Genomic DNA, 27,941 nt, shown 5'->3' with positions numbered 1-27,941 from the left:
GGATCTTATCATTCTGTGTTTTTGCATATTACTGACAGTGCACACATTATTCTCCTGTCATTATTAGGACCGCTTGGGCAAACAAAAGAATGTTTTCAATTATGAAACTCAGGTTTCCATGGAGATACCATCTTTTCCCACGCCATATTCAGGAGCCAGATGTCTCTAAGCCATTTAGGGGCAAGTTTGACTATTCCTTGCAAAGATTTGGAAATGCTATTATAGCATGATGAATGAGGAACTGACAGGAAGGGAACCATGCTGATCGTACATTTTAAGTTTAAATGATGGCTTTACAAAGCAAGGATAGCTAGTGCCTAATGGCCAGAATGCAAGTAATCTAATTACTATTGGCACTTTTGAGCACTAAGAAAGTGACCTCAAATTTATAATTATTTAATCAGGGAATTAAAAAAATATCCTAAACATAAATATTTGTGAACACATGTAGTAAAATAAATAAAAAAATAAAAAACCTCTGTCTGTCGAACACATATTAAAAAAAAAAAAAACACACACAAAAATCCCTATCTGTTGAAATGCATTTTGGAAAACTTTTTAGCATGCGAAACAAATAATTTAAAAAAACCTGTTTATTCCTGGAGTACTCAACTTTGCAGAGACAGAAAGTAGAATGGTGGCTGCTAGCGGCTGGGAGGAGAGGGGAATGAGGAGTTAGTGTTCAATGTGCACAGAATTTCAGTTGGAGACGATGAAAAAGTTCTGTAAATAGATGAAGACAATGATTGTAACAACAGTTTCAATGTACTGTATGCTGCCGAACTATATACACTTAGGAATGGTTAAGGTGGTAAATTTTATGTTATGTATTTTTTGCCAATACAAAAAAAAAATGTTTCCTATTTATATTTTTATTCACTAGGGCAAAATTATTAGAAAGTGAAGCTGTGAATGAGAACCTTCGAAAAAATTTGACAAGAGCCACTGCAAGATCACCGTATTTCAGTGGGTCATCATCTTTCTCTCCTACTATACTGTCCTCAGACAAAGAGACCATTGAAATTATAGATCTAGCTAAGAAAGATTTAGAGAAGCTGAAACGGAAAGAAAAGAAGAAGAAAAAAAGGTAGTGTTATAAAATCACTGCTATATGAATCCCTATTCTTCTTACTTTTTAGTATATTTTCATTTGTGATTTTAATGAGTATACATAGTGTCAAGTATATTAAGTGAAATGTCATTTAAATTAGCTGACAATTACAATTATGCTTTTAATAGCTTATCTCTACTTGTATGTAAAATTATGTCTAATTATAATAGTATGATAATGTATTTTATTTAGGTAAATTTACTATTAGAAACTATTTTATTATTTCTTCAAATAGCTGCTTTTGCATTGCATTCATCTTTCTTTTCTGCAAAGCTTGCTGTACCATTACAATTCAATGTTTTCATTTTTTTCCCATTTTCTAATGCTATTAAATAGTCACATGGATATAGTCTAATTCCTGTTTAGATTAGTTTAACTAAAGGCTAAACTAATCCATCAGACTGTCATTTAATATCATTTGGTCTCTTAAGTATTTTCTGCAGGGCTTCTAATTTGATTACGTGAAAGTTATTTATTATTTCATGCTTTCTGAATCTTCTAACAAGGAGTTAGTTTTTCTCCACTGTTCTAGGCTTTCATTCCTTGCATCCTAATAATATCTCCTTCTAAAATCAACAGAGTGCAAAGAAGAGGAGGAAAATAAAACTTTGACCACTTGTAATGTGTGAGTGGTTGAACACTCAAATTCTTTACATTTACATATTGATTCTATGGTGCAGTCAAATCACTAAGAATATATTTTGAACATGCCAGTCAAATTAATTTTAAGCATTTTTGGCTAGATATTCAAAAGGAGGCAAAGCTATCTTATTTGTCGAATGGGTTATTAGAGGGGGTGCACTTTGTATTATAGAATTATTGATATTTAGTCTACATAATGCTTTCCTCAATTTATTTAGAAATTTATTTAGGCAACCAGGCATTTCTTCCTAGAAAACTCAGTTGGTTGAAGTTACTGGAAATAAAATTCTTCATATTAATTCTGCTCTGTGTCCTTGAGTTAAAAAGATATGATAAAAATAATTAAAGCAAGGAGTCACACATCTCTGGTTAGGGCAATTAACACTGAAATAATGATCATAGAATTATTGCAACTAGTGAGACCTAACATACTGCTTGAATGAAAATGAGACTTTTGCATATGACTTATCATTTACTTGTAAAATATAATTCTTTAGTTGGTCAAAATGTCAAATGTTATGACTTATCTTTAAAGGTATAAATGGTTTGTATTCATGACTAATAACTATGATAGTTATTATAGGGTACATTTCTCAAGATTATGAGCTAGTTCTGCTCTTTCCTTTTGCATTAAATTTAGAGATAACTTAATGAGCTGTTGGACATGAATAATGAAGAAAGATAGGGATCCCAATAGAGACCTAGACTGTTTTTGACATTCTTATAGTGATCATAGGTACCCCAAATTAATACCTCTGATGCAGGTTATTTTTGTGACAGTGCAGGGTTATAAACATTTTCACTGATAACTAGTATTAAAAAAAAACACATTTTATGATTAAGATTTGTTTCTGTTGCTTTTTCATAGAAATTGTAACCATTTTAAGGTGAAAAAAAATTAAGACAGTAGTAGTTCAAAGTGAAAAATTATGACTTCAGTGATTATGGTAGATGTAGTAATTATTAAAATAAGAATAATAGCAGATTTAATGCTAAGAGTCTTACTGAACAGCTGGATTTAAACATAAAAAGTCCCAGTGAAAAAACTAAGTTATTTCCTAACAAAAAGTAATACGAAATTTTAAAAATTTCTCAGGAAAAAACAAGCCAGGGAAAGTAAAATGAGAGATGTTATCATAATCATCTATGAAAAAAATGAAAGATAGTTTAAAATGAGAAAAATAAATTAATACTTTCTAAAAATCAATAACTCCTATTTGGTGCTTTAAAAATGCTTTATAAAGCATTTTTCACACATATACTATAATGTGCCTTTGTAAAATTAAAAAGTATGTAATGTAGTGTGAACCTAGAAAAATTTTGTTGTGTGACATAAACTGTATAACTGTAAAAGCCTTTAGAACCCATTTATGAATTTATATCACTACATATATAAATTTGTAAAATTTAGTAGAATTTTTCTTACCACACTATTCAAACTTTGTTGTGGATTAAAAAATGAAAACCAATACTATTTTACTCAGCGTGATAAAGCACTTTGTTCATCATCAACAACTTTTCACTGTAGATCCCAATAACTTTTAGCTGTATATAAGGTAAATTCCTATTTAAAAAACGTAGGTAAGCTCTCATTTTAGCGAAAGGGCTTGTTACATGTTGAAATAAAGAACAGACAAAGAGTTCCAGAAGTGTTTAGAATGACAGGAGCTTTACTAAAGCTAGTGATTCATCTCCCACAGGAATTTTTTGAAGGCTATAGTGTCTGTTTGGATGTATTGATTTTAGTTGAGTTGTGTTACATGCCTCATATTTATTTACTTATCAGAGAGGGCATTGCAAAATTTGGGTTCTGTCTCAACCTTACATAGACAGTAAGTTCAATCAAAAATTGTTTGGAAATGGAAATAATTTCTCGCTAAGAAAGTGTTATGAATACATAGTATTCAGGTTTCCCAACTCACATAAAATGATTTTTACCCATTTTATACTTTGGTAAAAGCAATTCAGAAGTGAGTAGGAAAAGGCAAAAAAGGGGAAATAAACTTGCTTATTCATCGGTGTAGCCAACCTTCGGGGGGAAAAAAAAAGTGAATTTCTGCCTGTCATTCTTTCTTATTCCCGTCTTCTAACTTTCTGTGTCCCTATGCTGCTTTGATCCATTCCTCCTTATTCATTCAGTACCCTACTCTAAAGTATTTGGTTGGTGCAAAAGTAATTGAGGTTTTTGCAATTATGTTTACCTTTTAAACCGCAATTATTTTTGCGCCAACCTAATACTTCCAATTTCAAAATCATCAACTTCTTCTCTCATCTCTTTAAATTCAAACTTGGGCACAAAGCCATCTGGCTAAAGGAATTCATGCCAGTGGAAATGACTTATAATCAATAAGCTTCTCTTCTAGGGATGTTTGTAATTTTGAAAGAGGAAGCATTAATCCAAATACTAAAATTTTGATCAGCAACCTCATGAATAAATTAGAAAAAAAATCAATATTTTGTGGGGTTTTTTGCCCCCTTCTGGCTGAGAGTTTCCAAAACCTGTCTGGTGTTTGACCTGTTAGTTCACCTTTCCTAAGCTGCCCTGGTTCTCATTGCTGCTTTCTTTCCTCCCTACTGACTCCACAAAGTCTTTAAGAAGCTCCATGTCTTTTACTTTTTGTGTTAGTTTTTTTGTTTTAGTGGCTATGGGGCCTCTGACATTGTAAGTGTTGGTAGGAGGAGCAGCAACTGGGTCATTTTTTATGTCAGAGTGGTATTTGTGTTCAAGAAGGATGTCATGAGTCCTGTTTTACATGAAAGGTTCACCCTCTTCTGAATCAAAGTCTTTACCAAAGCTACAACCAATAGCTAACATGTGGGGTTTTAAGGTTGGGTCTTCTACCTTTCTGTTGATCTGTAAATTAATCCATAGGTGTAGATAATAAGAAAATAAGGAAGAATAAGAAAATAAGGGATAATAGTTGTGTAGACTGTATTGCCTATATTTTAGTTACATAAATGTTAAAATGGTTAGTAAGATATGAGCCTGCCCCTCCGCCCCGCCCCCCACTACGCCCCCCAGAGGAAGCACTGTGATGGAACTAAATGAAATAAAAAGTGAACTCTTTTAAATTATGGAGAAGTATCAGGCTATTAGTTTATTTATCTGCCCCTCCATTGTCATTTTGAACTATTGATTGTAATGTTTTTTAAGGTCATAGAGAAGACATCTAAAGTTTATCTGCTTATTAGCTTTTATCATCTATACATTTTAATATATCTCTTGTGTAAGGTAAACAAAAATTATTCTTACTGAAAACAGAAAATTTGGACTCTTTGCCAATGAACCGTATCTTCTGAGCCATGGCAGCTCATTATCGTCAGTATAAGCCTAGATTAGAAATAATGTATCTTTGTATTTTTTTATGTATATGGATAAAGAAAATATACCATTCACACATTAATTCCCATATTTTTGGATATCTAGCTTTAAATGACTTGCACTATAAAAAACTTCACTCATTCATCAGACTGCATTATATTTGTTTTTAGTGGTGTCAGGTTGAAATCTAGAAACACACAGATTTATTAGGCAATGGCTTTACTTTCCTTCTCCTAGCCATTATACTGGAATTTTGATCCCTGGTGAATATCATTCTGTAGACTTTTTTTCTCAGAAAGATTGCTAGTCTCTTCTTGTAATAGTGGTACAAGTAAAGTTAATTGTGAAATACAATCACAAGCCAACAAATAAAAATCACATGTGAGCACACGTTATAAAATAAAAATGAAAACTGGCTTGATAAAATAATTCATACCTAAGCCTCAATCTCATTTTGAAATACTGATGATTCTGAAAATTATTTTTGGAATTCTGGGCAGGAGTGGGCTGTATCAAGATTGCTATATCCTTATTCGGAGCCTAGCACATCTATCTTTTTGTCTACATGACAAATATTGGTATCAGTACATTCCATTGAGTAAAGATGCCCAGTTCTGCCCATTCAATATTGTTTAAGTAATATTTCAAAGCCTTTAAGTACATATTTATAGTTTTTAAATACTTAGCTGATGGAAAAATAATCTTACTAATGGAAAGTACTACATTTCCCATTTTATTGCCACCTTTGCCTTAGATGTCCTTTTGGTAGCTAGTTTTTAATAATTAGTACAGTGCTATTATGAGATTTTAATTTTCAATTAATAAAATTAGTTTTTCACTGATATCGTAACAACCATATTCATATGACTGTAATACCATTTCATGTATAATTTTGAAATAGAGTATTTTCTTTTTTAGATTTAGTGATGTTCACATGTAGTATATTAGAATAGAAAACAAGTTTAGAAGTAGTATCCTAGCATGTAGTATTAATGGTATTTTCATATTATGGTATAAAGGCATTACTTTTTGAAGTTCTTTTAATGATGCCATAAAAACATCTTCTGTAAAGGTTTAAAAGGCAGAGGAGATCATTGAAAGTAGGCCTTTGGGGGAAGCTGAGAAAATGGATCCATTTCAGATTTTAAAATGCAATGGCATCCAAACACTCTTACTACTTATATAAATTGAGACTTTATATCTTATTGCTAAATAATTTCAACTGATAGTCTATATATATTCTTCTTAGATATAATGCTGCTTGTTTTTCTACTTACTTTTTATTCATACAAAATGTATTGCCTTTTTACTGTGTATTGTCCTTTGATGATATCTTTTAAAATTTATTTTAAAGTCTTCAAGCTCATGTATCATTTTTACCTTCTTATCACTCTCGCTTTTTACTGTCTGGTTTGTCCTTCATTGGCTTGGCCATCCAATACTGTGCCTCGTGATTTTGAAGGCTACAGAAACTTGAGGAAAGCAATCGAGAAGAAAGAAGGTTGGAATATTTCCCAGGTTTTTTATTAAAATGTCATTTAAATACTTAGTTGCCATTCAAAAGGAAATGTGTTATAGAATTATATGGGTTGTTTCAGACTAGATTAGCTTGGTACTCCTACAAGTAATGATGATTTTGTAAAATTAACAAAAACACCAAATATATTTTTGAAAAATCTTTTTAAGAATAAAATCCTCACTAGTTACATGAATTAAAATTCAGGCAATTTCATGTGATTTCAGAATAAACTATCAGAGTTATGAAGGTGACTTACCATTTTTATGCTAAAAATGACCCCAAAAAACCATCATTTGACAGAATACTTTCAGAATGTATTTTTCAAAAACTTGTGAACAGATTGGGAATTACTAGTTGGGCGGGAATTGACATTTTGTTGTAGTCCATGCTGAGTCACAGGTGGGCTCTTTCTCCTCTCTTCCTTATTTGGTATAATTTCTGTTGGAAAACAACATTAAAATGGCAACAAAGCAAAAGGAAACTGTGGCCCTACTACAGATAAGATTTACAAAGAATTCTTAAGGTTTAATTTAGAAAACATTATTGCTTTCAAAGTGTATTTGAAGTGAGCATCAAAAACAAGATATCTTTTTTTTCATTTGAAATTTAAGCAAAATCTAGAAGCATATTTCTCTACATAATAAACATTTGCATTTTACTCATTCAGAGTTAGGGTTATTTAAACCAGGATCAAGTAGTATTTCACTTCTTATCAGAACTTCTCTTCATAGATTTTTCTAAATAAATCTCCAATTTATATAATGAAAATGATTAAGAAAATAGGCTGGTTTTAATAATATTTAAGTATTTTGGAAGCACCACTTTAGAAATGTCATCTCTTACTTAAAATAAGCTTTTTGAAAATATTTACTATGCAACGATTAGCTAAAAAAATCTTACTTTAAATATGAAAGCTTAAAAATTATAATTTCTTGAAATTATTTCATAATTTACATTCCACAAGTATATATCCTACATATCATATAGTATTCTAGAGTTTCTATAATTCTATAACTTATTTAAGGTATTCTATAATTAGAATGTAGTTCTAATTGTCAATAAGTCAACACTAGAACTTACCTAATTAGTATATATTTAAGACCTGTTATCATTGAAATGAAATTAAGAACTTAAAAATGTGAAATTTTTTCTATTTTTGAAAGGTCAAAAATAAGATACATGGTTAAAGTAGTGTGTAGAAGCATTTTCTCACCTTAAAATAGTCAGGTCCTTTAAATGTATGTAGATTTTTTCCAACTTCTGTATCATCCTTAAAGGACAGCAAAAGCAGAACAGTTTGGTGGTGTAGGACAGGGCTTTTGGCACATGAATATGCATACAAGTCACCTGGCGAGTTTGATCAAAGGAAGGTTCTGATTCAGTAGGACTGAGGTGGAGCCGGAGACTCTGCACAGCTATTAATAAAAGGCTCCTGGACAGTGCTGGTCTTCCCTGTCTGTGGATTGAACTGCATGACCCTAGAATACTGGTCTGGGAGTCATGACACCTGGTTTAGTCCCCTTGAGTGGATGAACTGCCCCAGGCCACAGTTCCTTCATTGGTTGTCAACAAAAATGTGGACATTGGTTGTCAACTGTTAAAGGGGTTAAACCACGTGATCACTAGTGTTCCAGCTCCAAGATTCTGATCCGATGTAAAGTGCAAAGTTAAATATCATTCACTGCTGCCCCCTTAGATACTTATTTTAGATATCAACATGTCTCATTTTATTGCGGAAAGCTTGAATGTTTGAGGTACAATGATCAAGTATCATCTTGTATTTTAAAAGCTTAAGTCTTAAGTAATTTATAAAGGTAAATTAATAATGGAAAGTTACAACTGCTGATTTTTCTGCATCAGAATTGGCATAAACAGCTTATAATATATGAGTTAACTTTATATTGTCAAAAGTAACATTTATTAAACTAGATACTGGAGGGAGTAGGTGGGTGTGTTGGGCCCAGTGTTTGGAATACAGTAATCATATGGCTATAAACCTGAATAAAAGGGAGGAGGTTGGGTTGGAACTTGAAGTAATGAAGGAAGTGACAGTAACAAAAGTTATATGCTGCACCATTTGCAGGTGAGAAAGGGAGACTGCATAGGGGAGGGGACGGGGAATGCTGATGGGCGATATCATTCCTAACACATTCTCCTTTCCTAATCCTTAACCTTAGTCCTAAATCTCAAGTACAGCACTGTCTGAGTATATGGTACTGGCCTTTCAGTGGGATAATTGCCTAAAGGGGAGTGTCTTTCCAGATTTTCAGCTTGAATTGCGTGATGGTGGAAAATCAGCAGTCCTACTATAGTATATAAGTGATATGAGAGAGGCATTGAGTATAATGAGCATTTTTCTCTAACAAAGTGACTTAACACTCATGGAACTTGGTTATAATTTACTTGATATTCCTACTGGTAGTTGCTTCTCATTCTAGAGATATGCTATCTCCCATGCATCATTATGAATCGTTCAATCCATAACATTAAACTCTAACATAATTAGTGAGTGAGACACATAGGTGGAGGTGCCAAGCAGAGGTGCACAGTCACAGGGACTGATATGCTAACAAACACTTACTGCGCATTTATCATGCACATCCCCTGAGTGCTGGGGATGTAATGCTGAGCCACATGGGCAGGAGGCTTACAGTCTAGTGGGGGAGACAGGAATTAAAGAAATAATCCATAAATAAATATTAACTCTGAAAAGTGCTTATAAAGGAAAAATATTTATAATTCATCTTGTTCTGAGTACAAAAGTATCTGTGAAAATTGAGACCTAAAGTTCAACATTGGAGTTTAACAATAATAATAGAGCCTAAATAAGATTAAATTTTTAGTCTAGAAACTAAAAATAAACCCGTGTATTAGGGCAATTTTTTGATGTAGCAGGATATCTGAAAGAAATGTTAGATGTTATAAAGATATTCTGAGTTTTTAAGCTTATTCTAGGGGGGGAATTTTATTAGGAGAATATTGCCTTATTTGAATATTCTTTTTATTAATACTTAAAAAAAAATGTTATTATAGGACAAGAAGAAATCTTTTCCATTGTAGATGCATTTAAAGTTCACTTTCTAATATTACTTAGCCTGATTAAACATATGAGTCTAGTGAGCAGAAGTGTAACTTTTGCATAATTGATTATGGTTGCTAAACCCCTAAAAAGGGTCAAAGTGATATAAGTGTGAAAACACTTCACTCACTGTAGAGTCTTCTGTCTTCTCAGGGCCACCAGGTTTGAGTTAGGTTAGCTCTAACCATTAACTGGCATCAGTGTTATTTTAGATATCAATGTGCCTCAGTGTGTAGCTAGGACTGGTAGTACTAGGTCATTGAAGAGGAGGCTTCTAGTATGGAGAATCTTGTGGCAGACTTTGGAATTCCTATTCACTCACAAGTCAGGTCAGGCTGAACTTCAGACAGTTTTGATGTACAAAGACCCATTTCTGTGAGAACACTTTGAGAAACAGCCCAGTGCTGTAGGTAAGGTCTAGGAAAAAAGAGCCTGTGTTACTCCCAGAGAAGATCTGAACGCTCTGATGGATGCAGCTAGTGTAGACAAACTTACCATGAGCAGATTTGTTTTGGATCTTCAGATTTATTCCTAAATGTATTAGGACATCAATAAAAATACAGTTCCTATATCTTTGTGTTTAGATGATAAAACTTTTGTATGTTTAAGATGATAAAACGAAGTATTTGTTTTGATTTCCTTTGAATTTAAATTGCCTCCATTCTAGTTAATTGGATGTTACTAGGGCTAGTTCTTAGCTGTCTCATCAGGTCTCATGCTCCAGGGTGTAATCTATTCCTCAGTGTTTCTGGAAAATATGTTTTTCTCCACTAATATAAATCACTGTGCTGTTGGTTGGATGGCAATTTCTATTGGTTGGATGGCAATTTCTATTTTCCTCTGAAGCATCAGACATGATAACTTTCTAATGATTAACTCTTCTGTTTGTTTTCCCAAATAATTGATGGTTTAAAAAATCTAGAAGAAAAATGTAAACCATTTTCACCTCTACTTTAATACCATATCCTTTTGTCCCTTTTCTTTTAAGTGTGGCTGGTAAAGAGGATAATACAGACACTGACCAAGAGAAGAAAGAAGAAAAGGGTATTTCAGAAAGAGAAAACAATGAATTAGAAGTGGTAAGTATGAAAGAATGAACTTGTACGTTTTAGTCCCTGGGTTAGGTTGTTCTTGTTTGCAAATAAATGTAATAACTTATATGTAGAAGAGGGAAATGGTTATCATGCATCGATTTTAAACTGTTTTCATGAGGACCTCTTTTCTTTAGAAATGTGAGCTATAAAATATCAGCAGCTCTCATTCTTGTGCATTGTGAAAGCACTGTGTATGGGGGCATAGAATACTCTGACAGATGAAGTACTCTTTGGTTTAAGACAAAATTATCATGTAAAAATCTTAAAATTGTGAAATGATTTTTTGACCTGATGAAAAGTGAAATTTTTGTTTTCTATACTTTCTACTCTATCAGTCTCTCTTAATGAGGTAATCAGTTTGCCCTGCCTGTCCTGTTTTATTAATGGTCATAAACCACATTTTAGGAAGAAGGTCAAGAAGTAAGTGATCATGAGGATGAGGAAGAGGAGGAGGAGGAAGAAGAAGATGACATTGAAGGGGGTGAAAGCTCTGATGAATCAGATTCTGAATCAGATGAAAAAGGTATTTGCCCTTTAGTATCAGGACAGAAATTCGTTTAGGGAGCTTGTTTAAAACATGACAGAAAACTCTTAACATTTTTTAACTGCTGACCTCTGTCTGCCCTTCCTGGCTCATGTTTCTTCCCTTATTGGATTTAGTCATTGTGTGATTTCCATGCTTATTTAGTAAGTGGTATGTGTTGTCCCTGATCAAGGTGAACACTCTTTATCTTGTTCACCTTTCTTAGTTTTTGATTTATCCAGAACATTGATTTTAGAGCTGCTAAGTGAATACCTGAATGTAGGTGATGGTTTTCACGCTGTTGCTTGAAAGCTAGAAATATAATATTTTGACCTTTCCTAGTATTTTTATTTTCTTCTTTTATAAATAGCCAATTATCAAGCAGACTTAGCAAATATTACCTGTGAAATTGCAATCAAGCAAAAGCTGATTGATGAACTAGAAAACAGCCAGAAAAGACTGCAGACGCTGAAAAAGCAGTATGAGGAGAAGCTAATGATGCTGCAACATAAAATTCGGGACACTCAGCTTGAAAGAGACCAGGTGCTTCAAAACTTAGGTAAGAATTATATTTAATTCAAATTAAAGTTCAAAATAAATTGTCAAAATTGATTTTTATCATCGCTTCCTTTAGAAGGAAAAAGTTACCTTAGAAGCCACATTAAATGTGAATTTATCTTTTTATATTAAATATTATCTTGCTTTTTCATTCTGGTACCTGTCTAGGCTATTTAATTATTTTGTACAAAGTTGTGGTTAATTGTTTTAATGTCTTGATTTATGCTGGAAACGTGTCTTAAACTAAAACAAAAAACAAAAAAACAAAACAACAACAAAAAAACTCCAGTAATTGTTAAACAAATTAAGAATGGATAATTACAGTGGAAGTGATTCAAAGACACACTGACCTCTGAGGTTTGTGTTTGGGAGATAGTTCTTCTCTAAGGACATAAATTGTAAATCTGTGAAAGAAAAATCTGTGTCTCACAGAAACAAATACAAATATCCTTTGATTTTTTTAGGCTCAGTGGAAACCTACTCAGAAGAAAAGGCAAAAAAAGTTAAGTCTGAATATGAAAAGAAGCTCCAAGCCATGAATAAAGAACTGCAGAGACTTCAGACAGCTCAAAAAGAACATGCGAGGTTGCTTAAAAATCAGTCTCAATATGAAAAGCAATTGAAGAAATTACAGCAGGATGTGATGGAAATGAAAAAAACAAAGGTATTGATTATATTTTCCACTAAAGTATTATGTTGAAGATGCTTGTGTCATTTGGGACAAAAAGAAATTATTGTGGTTCTTTTCTTATTCAATAAGAGGTAACCCAGTCTTACAAATAAATGATGCACTTCTTTTGAGCAATTAGGCATTGTTTCCTAATAGTCATCATTATTAAAGCTTTTCTTAAGAATAACTGAAAATCATGTGGCCAAAAGGATTTCTTGGACTTTGATGAGTATTTCTCCTCTTAAAACTCTTACACAAGGTTAACAAAAGTATAAAGTATTTCAAACATGCAAAAAAAAGCATAGATAATTACATAACGAACACTATATCCACTATCTAGTTTAAGATATTAAACATTGCAGATATACACAAAGCCCCCGTGTATCCCTTCCTGATTATATTCCCCTTTCCCTAAGAGGTAACAGCTATCCTGAATTTGGTGTTTATCATTCCCATGCTACAACAGAACCAAGTTTCTTTTCCAGACCAAAGAGAGTCTGTGAATCCTGATATTTTATCTGTTTTTGTTGTGGGATCAATTATTCTTAACATTTGGCATGAAAATAAACTATGTTTCTTTAAAATCGCAAATGTGGAAATGATTTAGGAAGTAGTTAGATGATTATGTTGTGTATTTGTTGCTGACAATAGCTGAAATTATTGGGTGCTTACTGTATGCTGTTATAGGCACTGCGCAGGAATTAATTCATTGAATTTTCATAATAGTCCAGTGCCATAGCACTATCATCTCCATTTTATATACGAGAAAATCAAAGCCTAGAGAGATTTAATAACTCGTTCAAGGTCATAAAGCTACTGGTGATAAGCTAAGTACCAAGAATTCATTAAAGTTGTAGAACAACTGAACACCGAATGTAAAATCGTGAAGCACTAAGCAATTTGGTAGAAATGTATTAGAAATGTATTAAAAATATAAATGCATTAATCCGACCAAAATAAGAATTGACCATTGAAAATGTGCAGCAGAATTCCACGTTTCCATGTGAAGTATTCAGACTTCTGAGAACTTACTTCCATATATGTGATTTACTTAATGAATTTTGTGATAGGGTAATTCCAATAGATGTATTTACCTAATTTTTTAGGTTCGCCTAATGAAACAAATGAAAGAAGAACAAGAAAAAGCCAGATTGACAGAATCTAGAAGAAACAGAGAGATTGCACAATTGAAAAAAGATCAACGTAAAAGAGATGTGAGTGGTCTTTAACTCTCAGTTATTTATGAATATTGTACCTTGAAACAGATTGTTTAACAAATGGCTGAAAAATTTATGATAACTATAACTATTTAAGACAGGCTAAGGAATAATAAATAAATAAGCGTTAACTTTGTAATATGGTGTTTATTATAGTATGTGTTTATCATGGTGTTTGTATTAATTAAATATAAAAGTTTATGAAAAACACTATAGTGTTATTATAAATTTTTTTGAAAGCTTATTTCCTAGATGATGACAGGAAAGAAAATGGCAAAGAACAACTGATTATCTCTAGGGAGATCAAGGGACTACTTGCAGTATTATATAAGGTAGCGATTTGGGGATGGTTCCAGACAGTTTCACCATTAGAGATTCTTAGAAATGTACCTGGCATAGTAACCAGGCTTCACTGAAAGAGGCTTTACTAAGAGCTGTAAAAATTTTTGTATTCTTTGACTCAAGAATTTTACTTCCATGAACTAAGACTAAGAAAACAATCTGAAATAAGAAAAATTGCTGTGTGTTAAAACCTTCACTTTAGGGTTATTTGTAATAGTGGAAAATGTAAAAACAACCAAGATGACAGGAAGGGGAATGGTTAATAAATTATAGTCCATCTCATTTAATAGGTTGTTAGTTATCCTTTAGAAATTAGGGTTTGGAAATTGCATAGTAAAATGAAAAAGAGTATATGACCTAACATTAAAGGTAAAGTAGCATTTCATGCATGCATGCTTAATTAAAATGAGGTACAGTTTTGAAGGATATATCCCAACATATTAACTATAGTTGTGTTAGGGTTATAGGTTATTTTGATTTGTTCTTTTCTTCACAAATTTTTGGCAATATGTTATTTCATTTATGATTATTTTTCTTAAAAGAAGAGTTCATCCTTATTGGGGAGATTGCTCCATATGTTATGTAAATGTCAAACCACTATATTGTACACCTGAAACTAATATAATATTGAATGTTAACTGTAATTGGAAAAAAAAAATAAGTCATCACTTTCTTTTTTCCATTGTTGGTTAGGTTTCAGCCTTTGTTTCTTTTTTTTTGTTCAATTTCATCTAAATCCTCCCTGAAGAACACATGAGCATACAGCATATTGAAGAAAATAGAAATTTACCTTGGGCGCTAAAGAGGAAATTGAAGGAGATAGAGAGGAGAGAATAGGAGGTAGAGAAGTAGATATTTTAGCCAGATGACTACTATATTTATTTCTTTTTTTCCCCCAGCATATCAACATGTTTTAATAATCAGTGTATTTTGCCACTTTCAATTCCTGGGCACTTTAGATCTTATTTATATCATTATGTTCTTACTGAAATCAAGTAGGAGCATCTTCTAACATATTGCCTATTCTTTTTTTTTTTTTTCCTATCTGCTATTTTTCAAAATTTGAGATATAATTAACATACCATAAAATTTCACTTTTTAAACTGTACAATTCAAGTTTTCATTATGTTCACAATATTGTACAATTACCACTACTTAATTCGAGAACACTTTTATTGCTCCAGAAAGAAACCTTATGCCCGTTAGCAGTCACTCCCATTGTTCCTTCTTCCTAGAACCCGGCAACCACTAATCTATTTTCCGTTTCTATGGATTTGTCTATTCTGGACATTTCATATAAATGGAATCATACAATATGTAGTTTTTTTGTGTCTGGCTTTTTTCGTTTAGCATGATGTTTTCAAGGTTCATCCATGTTACAGCATGTGTTAGTAGTTCATTACTTTTTATGGCTCTATGGATAGAGCACATTTTGTTTATCCATTCCTCAATTGACAGACATTTGGCCTATTTCCACTTTTTGGCTATTTATTTTGTTTTTAATGAAAACTTTTGACTGACAGGAACAATTTCCTTACAATTCATGTTACTTATTTCTTTATTACTAATTCATATGAGATAGAGAGATCACTATTGAACAATTAACTCTTGGGATGGAACTTTGGAATTTTATCTGTAACACATGATCATATATGACATAATATTCTATTATAAAGATGTGAGGTTGGCTAATCACATACAAAGCTCACACTCGGACTTCTCTATTTTATTTCTTGCTTTGTGTGCATACTGACCTTTCTAAATTGTTTCTTGTAATGTTTCTCGTTGAACCCTTAGAGAACCAAGTATGTTTGCACACCATTCAAAAAATATGAAGGAGCTTGAGATTTGACTTTTAATAGGAAGAAATATAATGTAGTAACAAATTTCAAACTATATGTTAATTTTTATTTTTGGTAGTTTATTTTAAAAAATGTATTAACTTTGCATCCACGTTAATCATTGTTGTAGTAAATGAAGATATGACAGTGATAAAATAGAATCCTTTTCTCTAAGAGTTCTCATCTGATGAGATAGGAACATGCATAAATATGAAATGAATGATCTGTTTGAATCTGGAATACAAAACATGAGGGGTTAGTTGTTATAGCACAGAATTTAAGTCCTAGAAGAAAGATTTGTGATCAAGTCCAATACCTAAGCTTTACCCAAGATCACAGAGTTGAATAAATGACAGAACTAGAACTAGGTTCTATGTTTTCAGTCCAAACTTCTTTCCTAAATTAGAGCACTATAAAATGGCTTAAAGTAATCCATAATTAATTGTCTTTATCATGTAGAGTACCTAGAAATAAATTGTTATCCAATACTGACATGTTTTATTGTCCATTTACTTTACCCAACATTAGAACATTCCTAGAGTTATTATAAAGTGCTAATACAATTAATATGTGCTCTCCCTATATTAAAAACAGAATTTAAAATTACTGTATATATTGTAAAATGCCTCTATTGTAGAGATTCTAAGCTGTGTTTCTTTCTGATCATGCCTTAGCCAGCAAAACAAAATGTCTAAGAAAAATGAAATGAGACAACATTTGTAAAGCATTTAGAAAAGTACTTATATATAGGAAGAACTCTATTAGTGTTTGTTAAATAAAAGTATGTGTCACAGAGTTATTTTTCTGAAGACAGATGGCTATATCAATATGTATTTGTGTTTTTTGGAATGAAATATCTATCTCTGTAGTAATAGATGCAAGGTTGTTGTTAGCTTACATTCTGCTAAGATCTCTATAGTTCCCAGTAGGAATGGGAAAATATGTTAATATAGGAGTAGTAAGTATTGTATCTTTCAGTTTACTATTTTAGCTTATTCAATATTATTTTATAGCATCAACTGAGACTTCTGGAAGCGCAAAAAAGAAACCAAGAAGTGGTTCTTCGTCGCAAAACTGAAGAGGCAAGTAGCCCATTTGGAGGAAACCTTTTGGCTTTGAGATAAATGATGTATTTCTATAGACTAAGAGAATGAGTCTGTTTCTCTTGCTATTTCAGGTTACAGCTCTTCGTAGGCAAGTAAGGCCCATGTCCGATAAAGTGGCTGGAAAAATTACTCGGAAGGTGAGCTCATCCGATACCCCCATTCAGGACACAGGTTCCAGTGCAGCTGCTGTAGAAACAGATGCTTCAAGGGCAGCAGCCCAGCAGAAAATGAGAATTCCTGTGGCAAGAGTCCAGGCCTTACCAACGTCCACAGCAAATGGAACCAGGTCAACCCAATTCTTCTATTCCTCTTGACATAATCTTTATGGCATTATTTCTGAAAGTTGGCATTCAATGAAAAACAGCATATTATTTGCTAATGCATAATCAAATAAACACTGTCTGTTTTTATATGATTACAGAAAAAAATATCAGAGGAAAGTATTGACGGGCCGAGTGTTCGTTTCCAAGACAGCTCGCATGAAGTGGCAGCTTCTTGAGCGCAGAGTCACAGACATCATCATGCAGAAAATGACCATTTCCAATATGGAGGCTGATATGAATAGACTACTCAAGGTGTGGGGAACAGAAAGTACAAGTGTTCTTTCTTAGCTGACTATTAATTCTGATTTTCCAAACTTGTTCCGTGGGTAAATTGAATACTAACCAAGTTTCTTTTTGGTGAGTTTTGATTGCATTGTGTATGAATAGATGAACATCATATTTTTAAAGTTGAGGTACGAACAGGTAACATGAGATTTACCCTCTTCACACATTTTTAAGTGTACAGCACAGTATTGTTAACTATAAGCACGATATTGTGCAGCAGATCTCTGGAACGTTCCCATCTCGTGTAACTGAAACCCTATACCCATTGAATAGCACCTCCCCTTCTCCCCATGTCCCCAGCCCCTGGCAAACACCATCGTGCTTACTGCTTTTATGAGTGGGACCTCTTGAGAGACTTCATATAAGTGGAATCCTTCAGTATCTGCCCTTCTGTGACTCACTTATTTCCCTAAGCATAATGTCTCAATGTCTTAGGTGAACATCATTTCTTAAAATCCAACCTGTTTTCTCAATAGCAACGGGAGGAACTCACAAAAAGACGAGAAAAACTTTCAAAAAGAAGGGAAAGAATAATCAAGGAGAGTGGAGAAGGAGATAAAAATGTGCTTAACATCAATGAGGAGATGGAGTCCTTAACTGCTAATATAGATTATATCAATGACAGTATTTCTGATTGTCAAGCCAACATCATGCAGATGGAAGAAGCAAAGGTTTGTAATTAAAAAAAAAAAAAAAAAATTAATGGCTTAATGAAAAGTAGTTTTTATTATTAAAAGCACTTTGAATTTTTATGTGAAGGAATTTTCTGTTAATTGGTTTAATACGACTTTCAGGTTTGCATGTATACAACTCTCTGCCTGCTTTCCAGATTTTTCTGCTGATTTTATTATATTATTTATTGTTTGTAAAAGACATATATATATCATGTATTAACCTACCTTGAATTCTTAACTGCTCAAATGTGTCCTACCTTTTCAACTAGACCGTTTGTTTCTTGGGGTAGGGATCATATTTTATACTATTATGAGGAGTCTCATTAGCTAACCCAATACTATCAAATAAGTACATGACACCATAGGCTTTTGCCTTCTGTTTAAATATAGTTAGCTCAAAGTAAGGTGACATCGTATGCTGGTTTCATGCAGGAAGAAGGAGAAACACTGGATGTCACTGCAGTCATTAATGCTTGCACGCTTACCGAAGCCCGATATCTACTAGATCACTTCCTGTCAATGGGCATTAATAAGGTAAGATTTAACTACACTATGATTGGAAACCTGAGTTTTTATTAATTCATTGTAGTTTGTTGATCTTTCCCAGTGGCCCTTTCCTTTGTAATGAGGAAGAAGATTCTTTTTTTTTAAATTAGAAAGTATTCCCTTTGCCTTTCTTTAGAGTTAAGAAAAGTCGGCAATATTTAGATCAATTCCACTAGCTTGTCATCTATTGTGCTTGTATATTAGAACAGATAAACAACGTAAAGAAGAAATAATCCCTCTTTTACTCTAACAAAGGAAAAATTAAAAGAAAACGGCTCTTGGGTTGCAAACAAATTTGGTATCATAGTTTTTGTTTGATACTGATTCTTTACATCTCAAAAAAAAAAATCAGAAAGGAAAAAATATAGTTGCACTCCTGCCCTTTTGAATGTAAATGCATTAACCTGTCACCCGTGAGAAACTTCTCACTAAATGTTGAAGGTGATAATGATTTCTGACTTCCTTTTTTTCTCACGTTGGGGTTGTGCCCAGACCCTTTACGTTATGTTCTCTTACTTAATCTTCTCAAGTGCTAGGAAGTAGGGATTATTCATATCATTTTGCATTTGAGTAAGCTGAAACTTGCTCAAGGTCACCAAGCTAGGAAGTGGAGGAGCTGAGATGAATCAAGGTCTATCTGGTGTCAACATCCATATATCATATGCATTTGCTATTTGATGCAGATCTTTGTGTGGTAGATTCTGTTTTATATGATTTAAGATAATTTTATTTATATTTTTGGTGTTGTTACAGGGTCTTCAAGCTGCCCAGAAAGAGGCTCAAATTAAAGTACTTGAAGGTCGACTTAAACAAACTGAAATAACCAGTGCTACACAAAACCAGCTCTTATTCCATATGTTGAAAGAGAAAGCAGAATTAAATCCTGAGCTAGATGCTTTACTAGGCCATGCTTTACAAGGTAATTGGGACTAAATTTTAGTTAAATGAATTGCATGACAGCTTTGCTCTTTGAGTATGCTGTTCCCTACCTCTTTCCCCTATAGCTTGACTGAATAGATGCTATATTTACTTATGCTTTTATTAATTATTCCTTCCTTAATTTGCATGTATAAACTTAGGGAGAGGTAATTATTGTCATTCCAAGAAACGACAACTTTATTCAATTATTGTCGTTGCAAGAAACGTTACCAACTTTAAAAGGCTTATTTAACCTTATTAAGCAATTAGTTTTTATAGATAAAGAAGATCAACCAAGTTTCTGAATTGGTTGTTTAAATTATTTATAGTATTAACCAAGGGTCATCGCTTTATGCTGCATATCTAACTACCTTAAAAAATAAATTTATAAGTTTTTGTTATGGCATCTATTCTATATATCTTAGAAAGGGTAAATAATCTTGTTTTATGTGGGAATTTTAACATTGGATCTGTTTTGATTGGAGTATTTTGTTTCCTTTTTGCTGTTATTTACACAGATCTAGATAGCGTACCATTAGGTAAGTATGTTTAGCTTTCTGTGTACCCTACAGCTGCATGAATTACTAATTGTTCATGTACACTAATTGTGGTACATCTTATTTTTAAAATTTTTATTGGCAACCACTGGTTTTTGCATGATCTTTTTTGAAATGTACCCATGACCACAAACATACTAAGTCTTTTGTCTTTCTTACACATTTCTGATTTTAAAATTCTTAGATGTTTAAATAAGTATGCTTTATTTGAACTGCAATTGTGGCTCCAGTTTCATGAGCTCTTCTTTCTCTATCTTGTTGGAAAAAGAGGACTATATATTTCTTTTTTAATTTTTAAACAGATCTGTTAACTTACATCTGTTGTTTTAACTTCATAAATAACTTTCTCTGGTGTTTATTTGCTTTTGGTATGTATTTGCTAGATTCTCAACTATTCTCAATTTTTGTAAAATTAAGCGCATATATTTTAATACTGTAAATTGAATAAAACTATCCAAAGGACTTTTTTTTTTAGGATTTTTATATGAACAGATTGAAACAATATTTATAATCATAACATATATTCAGGGATCATTGCCTATAGAGACTTTCAACCTCTTTCTCTTGCCACCTCAACATGCACTTGAACTACACCCATCCTTTAGGAATCTCTCTGCTCCGCTCAGTGATTATACACTTGAAGGAACCAGGAGTATCAGGGCAAATTTTTATTTTTTTAAAATTAGTTCAGGTGCACAAGACAAAGCAATAAGGGCAATTTTATTCCTTATGATTTTTCTGGATGAATATTTTGGAGCAGTTTTTATTTAATTAAAATTATTTCACAGTCTGATCTTTTTTTTTTCTTCCTGATTAACAGCTGTCAAAAGTTTTCTAAATGCTTATACTTAAAGAAGAGGAATGTAACTGAAAGATTAAATGTAATTATCTTTCTGTGTCATTAGAATAAACATAATCTATGAATGTGAATTTATTTTAAATGATGTTACACAAATAAAACACATGAGCTTTAAAAAACACATGTATGGTTTTTTAGGTGTTTATACTCCATGTTAATCTCAAAGTAATATTTCCTTGAGATCAACTGCGTAATATAGATATGGAAAAGCTACTACTTTTTAGTTGCTCAAGCTAAAGCAAGTGTAGGTAGAACAAGTAGGATGGGTTATATCCTACCTATGGTTGCTCAAGTTCCTAGATTATAACCAGAATTTTTGCCATTCTATGTGTTATCAACACATTTCTTTTCCTCTCTTCCTCCTCTTTCTTTCCCTCCACTCCTCCTCCTTCTCCTCTTCTTTGCTCTTCTTTTTCTTAGTGGCTCAACTTATAGTAATAGGTAAATTCTTATTTAGGTCCATTGTCTCTTTTAACCTGGAAGGAAAATGCAATGCCTTCTTTAATGTCCTTTTGTGTGGAAAATAATAAACTACTAATTTGCTGAGCAGTGTTGCTTTTTCACAAGTTTCAAACAACTTTCAATTATCTATATAGCTTGAAGAAGGGTCAAAAGCCGAGAATGGGAACCCATGTAACTGATGCAACCTGTGTCTTACAGCAGAAATTCACCCTAGAAATTGAGCCTATAAATCTAGCCCAGAGGTGCTTGGCGGAAAAGCATGGGAAGAGGAAAAAAAAAAATTAGGAAGTTAAATCTACAAAAGTTAGACAGTCATGTATACATTGCTTTGAAAACATTTATTTAGTTCCAATTTTATCTCAAGTGTTGGGCAGAGTGCTGGAATTCAAAGATGAATAAGACACAAAATGTTGCCCTTATGGACTTGCTGCCTTGCTGAGGGTGACAGACCATGAACAGATTATGATACATTATAATGAGGGCAGTGATTGGGATATATCAAAGGAGTTACGGGAGCACAGAACGGGGCCACGCAACAAGAATAGAGGAAGCAATGAAGGCTATCTGAGGAGGTGACATTTGAGCTGAAACATAAAGGAAGAAAAAGAGTTAGCCAGGCAAAAGACAAGATGGAAGGGGGGCCTGAGAAGAGTGAGTCTAGGCAGTGACTAAGCTAAAGCACCAAGATTTAGCCAAAATGTTGTGTGCATGAGGCCTTCAAGCAGGTTGGCGCATTGGACCAACAAGTACTTGTACATGGCAGAAGATGATGGAACATAAGGCTAGAGGGTAGCAGCCTTGTAGTTTTGTAGCCTTTGAAGAACATCTTTATTTTCCCTTCTTCTTTCCCTTGCTATGTCAGGGTCCATAAAATCATCCCTGTCTTTGGACATTTGCTGTCATGGGGCTCAGCATATCGTATGCATGGCATAGATTCACGAGAGCATGTAGGAAGGATACCCAGCTGTGTCATGAGGGGAAAAACACAGATGGGGTCTGGAGAAATCCATGTCCAGGCTTCCTTATGTTCTCTCTCTCCCATGAGAAGTCTCTCATGGAATGTACTTTTACCCCCGGAATGAAAATGCAGCAACATATGTGCAATGTATATCCAGGGAAGTCCATTAGACACTCAGCATCCAAGGTTTTGCCTGGGACCTGGTCACATACGTACCTTCTGTCTAGTACATACCAGGACTCCAGCCTTCCAGAAGGAAAGCAGGAAGTTGGCATAAGCCATACTGTTTGCACTAACATTCTAGGTACAGTGACCTACTCTCGTTTGTTGACTGGTGACTGGGGATGCTCTGACAGCCAAGTTTCCAGATGCCAAAGTCCGACCACGCAAGCAAGCCTTTCTAAGGATAGCAGTCTCTAGGCTGCTGCGTTAACTCTTTCCTGTATACTACTTTTTAAATAACTTTTAAAAAATAACTTTAAAAGTATTTGGTCAACTTCCAGTGAGGTGAGATTGTGCAACCTCACACTGATATGGATGAATTTAAGGCATTCGGGAGTTATAAATCTCTGCCTTGAGCTTTGATTCTGTGGCGATGAGAAAAGAAGCGGGTGTTGGGCTGGATTTATGTTCTCAGAGTTGAGAGTGAGGTGATGGCATGTGTTCTGCCTCCCAGATGACCATAGTGGTCATACTAAGCTAAGTCCTGAAGAGGGGTCTGATTTGGTGACTGCCTAGGTGGCGCCTCTATCCTCTGGCCAGGTTGGCTATGTCAAACCATAGTTATCTCTAAATAAGTGTACATGTGTAAGCAGGAGCTAAGCCGTTTTTACCAAGTGCTCACATGATTTAACATAGTAACGGGTTTCTTCCTACAAGAAAAATGCTAGCCAATCTTAGCCCACTTTCATATATGGAAAAATAAAGGCTAGGTTTGTCATTTCTTTATAACCCCATTTTTATATGATCAACTAATTCAGTCACCTCAGCACTCAATTATCTGTCTGTGAAGCAAGTCCTTGGGCCTTCCTCTAATGGTGGACTTCAAGGCACACATTGCCTTTGAGACCACTGTTTTCTTCACTTCAGAAATTAAATGCCACTTTTAGGTCCTTGATAGGCTTCGTCTTAGGTAATACTGTCATCTATCAAGTATTACTGAATTTCTATTGAAATACCTGCTAAACAGTGAGGAAGAACGGGAGCATCAGAGAAAGGAATTAGTTGACTTGTGTGTGCAATCCACCTGTATGATATAAAATTAAAAGTTAAAAGGGTATGATTCATACATATTTTTATTAATATATGTTATTTGTAGTGCTGTCTTTAGTTTTGTGGGATGATTTCGTAATAAGATGTGTGTTTTGAAAACCTGCAGCTATGTTAGTTGCTCACTGACATTTTAAATGGTTTATTCTCTGTGGCTGTTTTATTTATTGACTCTTAATTAGTTTTATTTGTTTGCTTTTTTTCCTCTTTTTTTACTAGTCTGCTAGAGTTGTCCTGAAATAGCAGTGGTTTATTTGTATTCATTTACAAAATCGTTGCATGCAAACCTATTGTTTTCGTCTTTTGTGTGTACACATGAATGAGCTGCATGCTGATGTGTAACGTCTGAGTACCAGCACACACTCACACACACACACACACACACACACACACACACAAACACTCACACACACACACTCACACTCTCTCTTCTTGAAAACAAAAATAAAAGGAGAGGAAAATATTTAAATAAGTTGGCCTACTCATGAAATGTAACAAGTGTGATTACACATACAGTTTTTGAAGTTGGGCTACTACATTAAAAGAAGCTCATGCATCATATTCTTTAATCTTGTCTTTTCCTCAGTGAGTTTTCATATATTTCAATAGCATGAGATAAATACACATCCTGAAAAAATATATAATTATACATGCTCTGATAAATACATGATTTCATTTTGATCCTACAAATGTTCTTCCATGTTTTATCATTCAAACTTGGGCTTTTCCTATTTTGAACACGTTTTTTTTCTCATCCTAGGACATATAATCAAAAGGTTTTCTTAGAAATATTTTTCTGCATTTCTATTGTGATTCAATTACTAAAACCAAAAGTGCCCAAATGGAAACCTTGGGCTGAAGTTCATTGTAGCATAGGGATTGCATTGCAGTCATCATTCAAATTCGGAAATGTGGATAACACTTACATTTTGGACATTTTTTTTTTTCTTTTTTTAGAAAATGTAGAGGATAGTACTGATGAGGATGCACCTTTAAACAGCCCAGGATCAGAAGGAAGGTAAGAGAGCCTTTGGAAACTTAGTAGATTTTACTTGTTTCTGTAATATTTTTAAAACTTTTGTCTTGTTGCTTCAAACAATTACTCTTATAAAACAAATAATTTTGAATTTTATGGGTAGGTGAATAGCACTAGAAACAGTAATATGAAATCACACTAGCATGTGGTCATGCTTGATCACCACAAATATTAAAATAAAAATATTGGAATATTTAAGGAAGGAAAATTAATTAATTTTTTAATTAGTTCATTTCAATGTTAAATATTATCTTTCTTTTTTTCCATAGATAGGCATATACAATTTTTTCCATAGTTATAAACATAGAGGACATACAGGTTCGATAAGTTCCCTTTTAATCTTTTTTTAATTAAAATTTATTGGGATGACAATGGTCAACAAAACTACATAGGTTTCGAGTATACAATTCTGTAATACATCATCTATATATCACATTGTGTGTTCACCACCCAGAGTCAGTTCTCCTTCCATCACCATATAGTTGACCCCCTTTACCCTCTTCTACCACCCCTTTCCCCCCGTACCCTCTGGTAAAATTCCTTTTAATTTTGTGGTTAATTATTTCTTTGCACATAGCACGCTGTCTTCAGACCTTATGAAGCTTTGTGGTGAAGTGAAACCTAAAAATAAGGTAAGGAAGATCAAAAATTCCAGGTAAACATTTCCCGCCCCCCACTGTTCTTTTATAATATTATCACAAATACATAGTCCTCAGGCTGGATCCGTTAATAGGTTAGCAAGTAGGCATGCTTTTACCAAAGCTTTCATGTTAAGAAATTTAGTTCTTTACCATATTCCCCTTTGAAAAAAATTTATATTGAACATTTTCTCTTTAATGGAACTTTCACTTTACTATAGTCTCATACTTTTTCCACTAGATAAGATATAATTACAGAGACCAATTCTTTTCTTTTTTTTCAGGTTTTTTTAGGTTTTTAGTTTATTACCCATTAAGGAAGTTATGCTAATTTATTAAAGTTACCTAAAGTTTCTAATAATATAGGAGATGGTCACAAATTACTAGACAATAGTAATTTTAGAACAATTGGTTAACTAAATTGTAGACCAGTAGTGGCATATAATGTAAATCCTTTGAATTGGTGGGAGATTTTTGAAAATTTAACATGCGTATATGTCTAAGGTGTTTCATACTTTGTTTAACTAGTAGCCTAAAGTGGTTTGAATAATAAGCCAACTCTTAATCATCATATTGTATTAAAAACTAATGAGGCTACAATGCATATTTATAAAGTTAAATATATATATATATATATATATATATATATATAAATATACATGGTGTTAAATGTGTAAGATACACATAGTACATGTCATATTGAGTGTTGGTAACATTTGATATTAGATGAATTAACTAACCATTTTAAGATATTTGAAAACAAAGAAGTCTTGCAGTGCTTAGTAAATATTGGAATGGATAGGATCAGGACCTGAAAGAATAATACTGTGCAAATGGACAGGATGGATTTAAGGTGTACAGTACAGTGGTAAGTGTGGTAATGTAAATGAGTAGTTTGGCTGGATATAAAATCATGAGTTGGGGTCATTATGATTACTTGAAGAGGACATTCCCCATCTGAAGCAAAGAGCCACCACTCAACTCTTGCTCATTTTTGCCATGATTGAATATGGGCCTGAGGTTACCAGATCCTTTGGTTTTTGAAGAGAAGCCTTAAATATAGATTTTTATGTAGAGTTTCCCTATCTTTAAAACACTGGGCAAGCCAATCAAAAAACATCTCCAAACTCTATGTGTGGTTTTTGAGCTACTGGCTTGGGGTCATGTAGTTTGTTTTTTAACTCTGAGTGACTAAGAAGAAGTTACCACATCTCAAAGAAGAGAAAACATTCTCGTGTTATTTGGATCCAGTCTTAAGCGGAGGAGAGACTCTATTAAGGTAACCTGCATCTTTCAGGCCTGTGAGCCTAGTTATTTCTGCCCTTGTGGAACATCAGAGGGAGATGGAAAGTGGTGGCCTATAGGTCATCTCCTGAACGAACCACTGTGTTAGGAAGTCCCAAGGACATGAATCCACTCTGCCCTGGGTCATTGGCAGTGGAGAAAATTGACAGTGTAAAAAAACTGGCTGCAGGGCCTTCTCTTCCCCAGAGTTTTCTGAAGTGCTACCTACTACTCCTTTTGAACTGCAAAGATGCCTGGAAGGATCTCATGCCATTTATTTTTCCTTTGAAAAAATGAAGTTGACTGTATATTTTAAATAGGCATGTACAAGTACTCTGTTAAGTGCAGGGGATATAAAGTTGAATAAAACAGGTGCCTGCCCTGTAGAGGCTAGCAATCTGGTAAACACCGTGATTATCTGTTAATACCTTAATGATAACAACTCTGAGCAACAACAGGGTAGTCATTTGTTTTCAAGAGTAAAAAAGGGAATGCTTATAGTGAGTTTAGATTCTAAGAAAATGACCTTCACCTGCCTCTTCATGACACTGAAAGCTGCTGCAGTCTGGTGTTGAATTATCCAGCAGACAGATTAAACACACAAATAAGGCATCAGTGGAGCAGGGTAACAAAATTAAGAAACAGATGTAAAAATTGATATTAAGATAAAATTTAAAATAAAATTAAAATTGGTATTGAATAAAGCATGTAAGCATAAGAAAATTTTAGAATTTAATCAGCTTCCCTGCAATTATATTTTTGTTTAATTTTTTCTTCCTCCCTCCCTCCCTCCCTCCCTCCCTCCCTCCCTCCCTCCCTTCCTTCCTTTCTCTCTTTCTTTCTTTGTTTTTTATTTTAAATTATATGCTGAGGGAGCTGGCCATGAGTGGCAGGATAGCGCAGATTGCCTGGTTTTCAATCTGGCTTTGTCACTTACTAGCTTTGTGACTTTGGGCTAATTACTTAGCTTTTCTGTACATCAGTTTCCTCATTTGTGAATTAGGATAATGATAGTACGTGCTAATATAAAGTGTTATAGTACGTGCTAATAGTACGTGCTAACATAAAGTGTTTAGAACAATGCCCGGCATATAATAAGTACAATACA

General features: G+C 33.5%; 1 protein-coding gene across 14 annotated transcripts in view; it reads left to right on the top strand.

Annotated features, from left to right (window-relative positions):
• The window catches only part of KIF21A (kinesin family member 21A), a 132,938-nt gene that overhangs the window by 81,352 nt on the left and 23,645 nt on the right, over positions 1-27,941 (top strand). For 6 of the 14 annotated variants that reach the window (XM_019736478.3, XM_019736470.3, XM_019736450.3 and 3 more), the window contains exons 11-26: positions 884-1,087; positions 6,538-6,576; positions 10,662-10,752; positions 11,173-11,290; positions 11,661-11,849; positions 12,313-12,512; positions 13,625-13,732; positions 16,932-17,000; positions 17,096-17,310; positions 17,446-17,599; positions 18,109-18,303; positions 18,739-18,840; positions 19,606-19,771; positions 20,289-20,309; positions 24,833-24,893; positions 25,489-25,543. In XM_019736478.3, the coding sequence (XP_019592037.2) occupies positions 884-1,087; positions 6,538-6,576; positions 10,662-10,752; positions 11,173-11,290; positions 11,661-11,849; positions 12,313-12,512; positions 13,625-13,732; positions 16,932-17,000; positions 17,096-17,310; positions 17,446-17,599; positions 18,109-18,303; positions 18,739-18,840; positions 19,606-19,771; positions 20,289-20,309; positions 24,833-24,893; positions 25,489-25,543 (1,987 nt within the window). The remainder of the gene's footprint in view (positions 1-883; positions 1,088-6,537; positions 6,577-10,661; positions 10,753-11,172; positions 11,291-11,660; positions 11,850-12,312; positions 12,513-13,624; positions 13,733-16,931; positions 17,001-17,095; positions 17,311-17,445; positions 17,600-18,108; positions 18,304-18,738; positions 18,841-19,605; positions 19,772-20,288; positions 20,310-24,832; positions 24,894-25,488; positions 25,544-27,941) is intronic. The other 8 variants (XM_088798829.1, XM_019736489.3, XM_019736418.3 and 5 more) reach the window with 3 other exon arrangements.

Source organism: Rhinolophus sinicus, chromosome 1 (assembly GCF_057876585.1).
Source record: "Rhinolophus sinicus isolate RSI-liver-muscle chromosome 1, RSI-T2T, whole genome shotgun sequence".
Lineage (NCBI taxonomy): Eukaryota > Metazoa > Chordata > Mammalia > Chiroptera > Rhinolophidae > Rhinolophus > Rhinolophus sinicus.
Note: the sequence above shows the minus strand (reverse complement) of the source record. Positions and strands in the feature narration are given on the sequence as shown.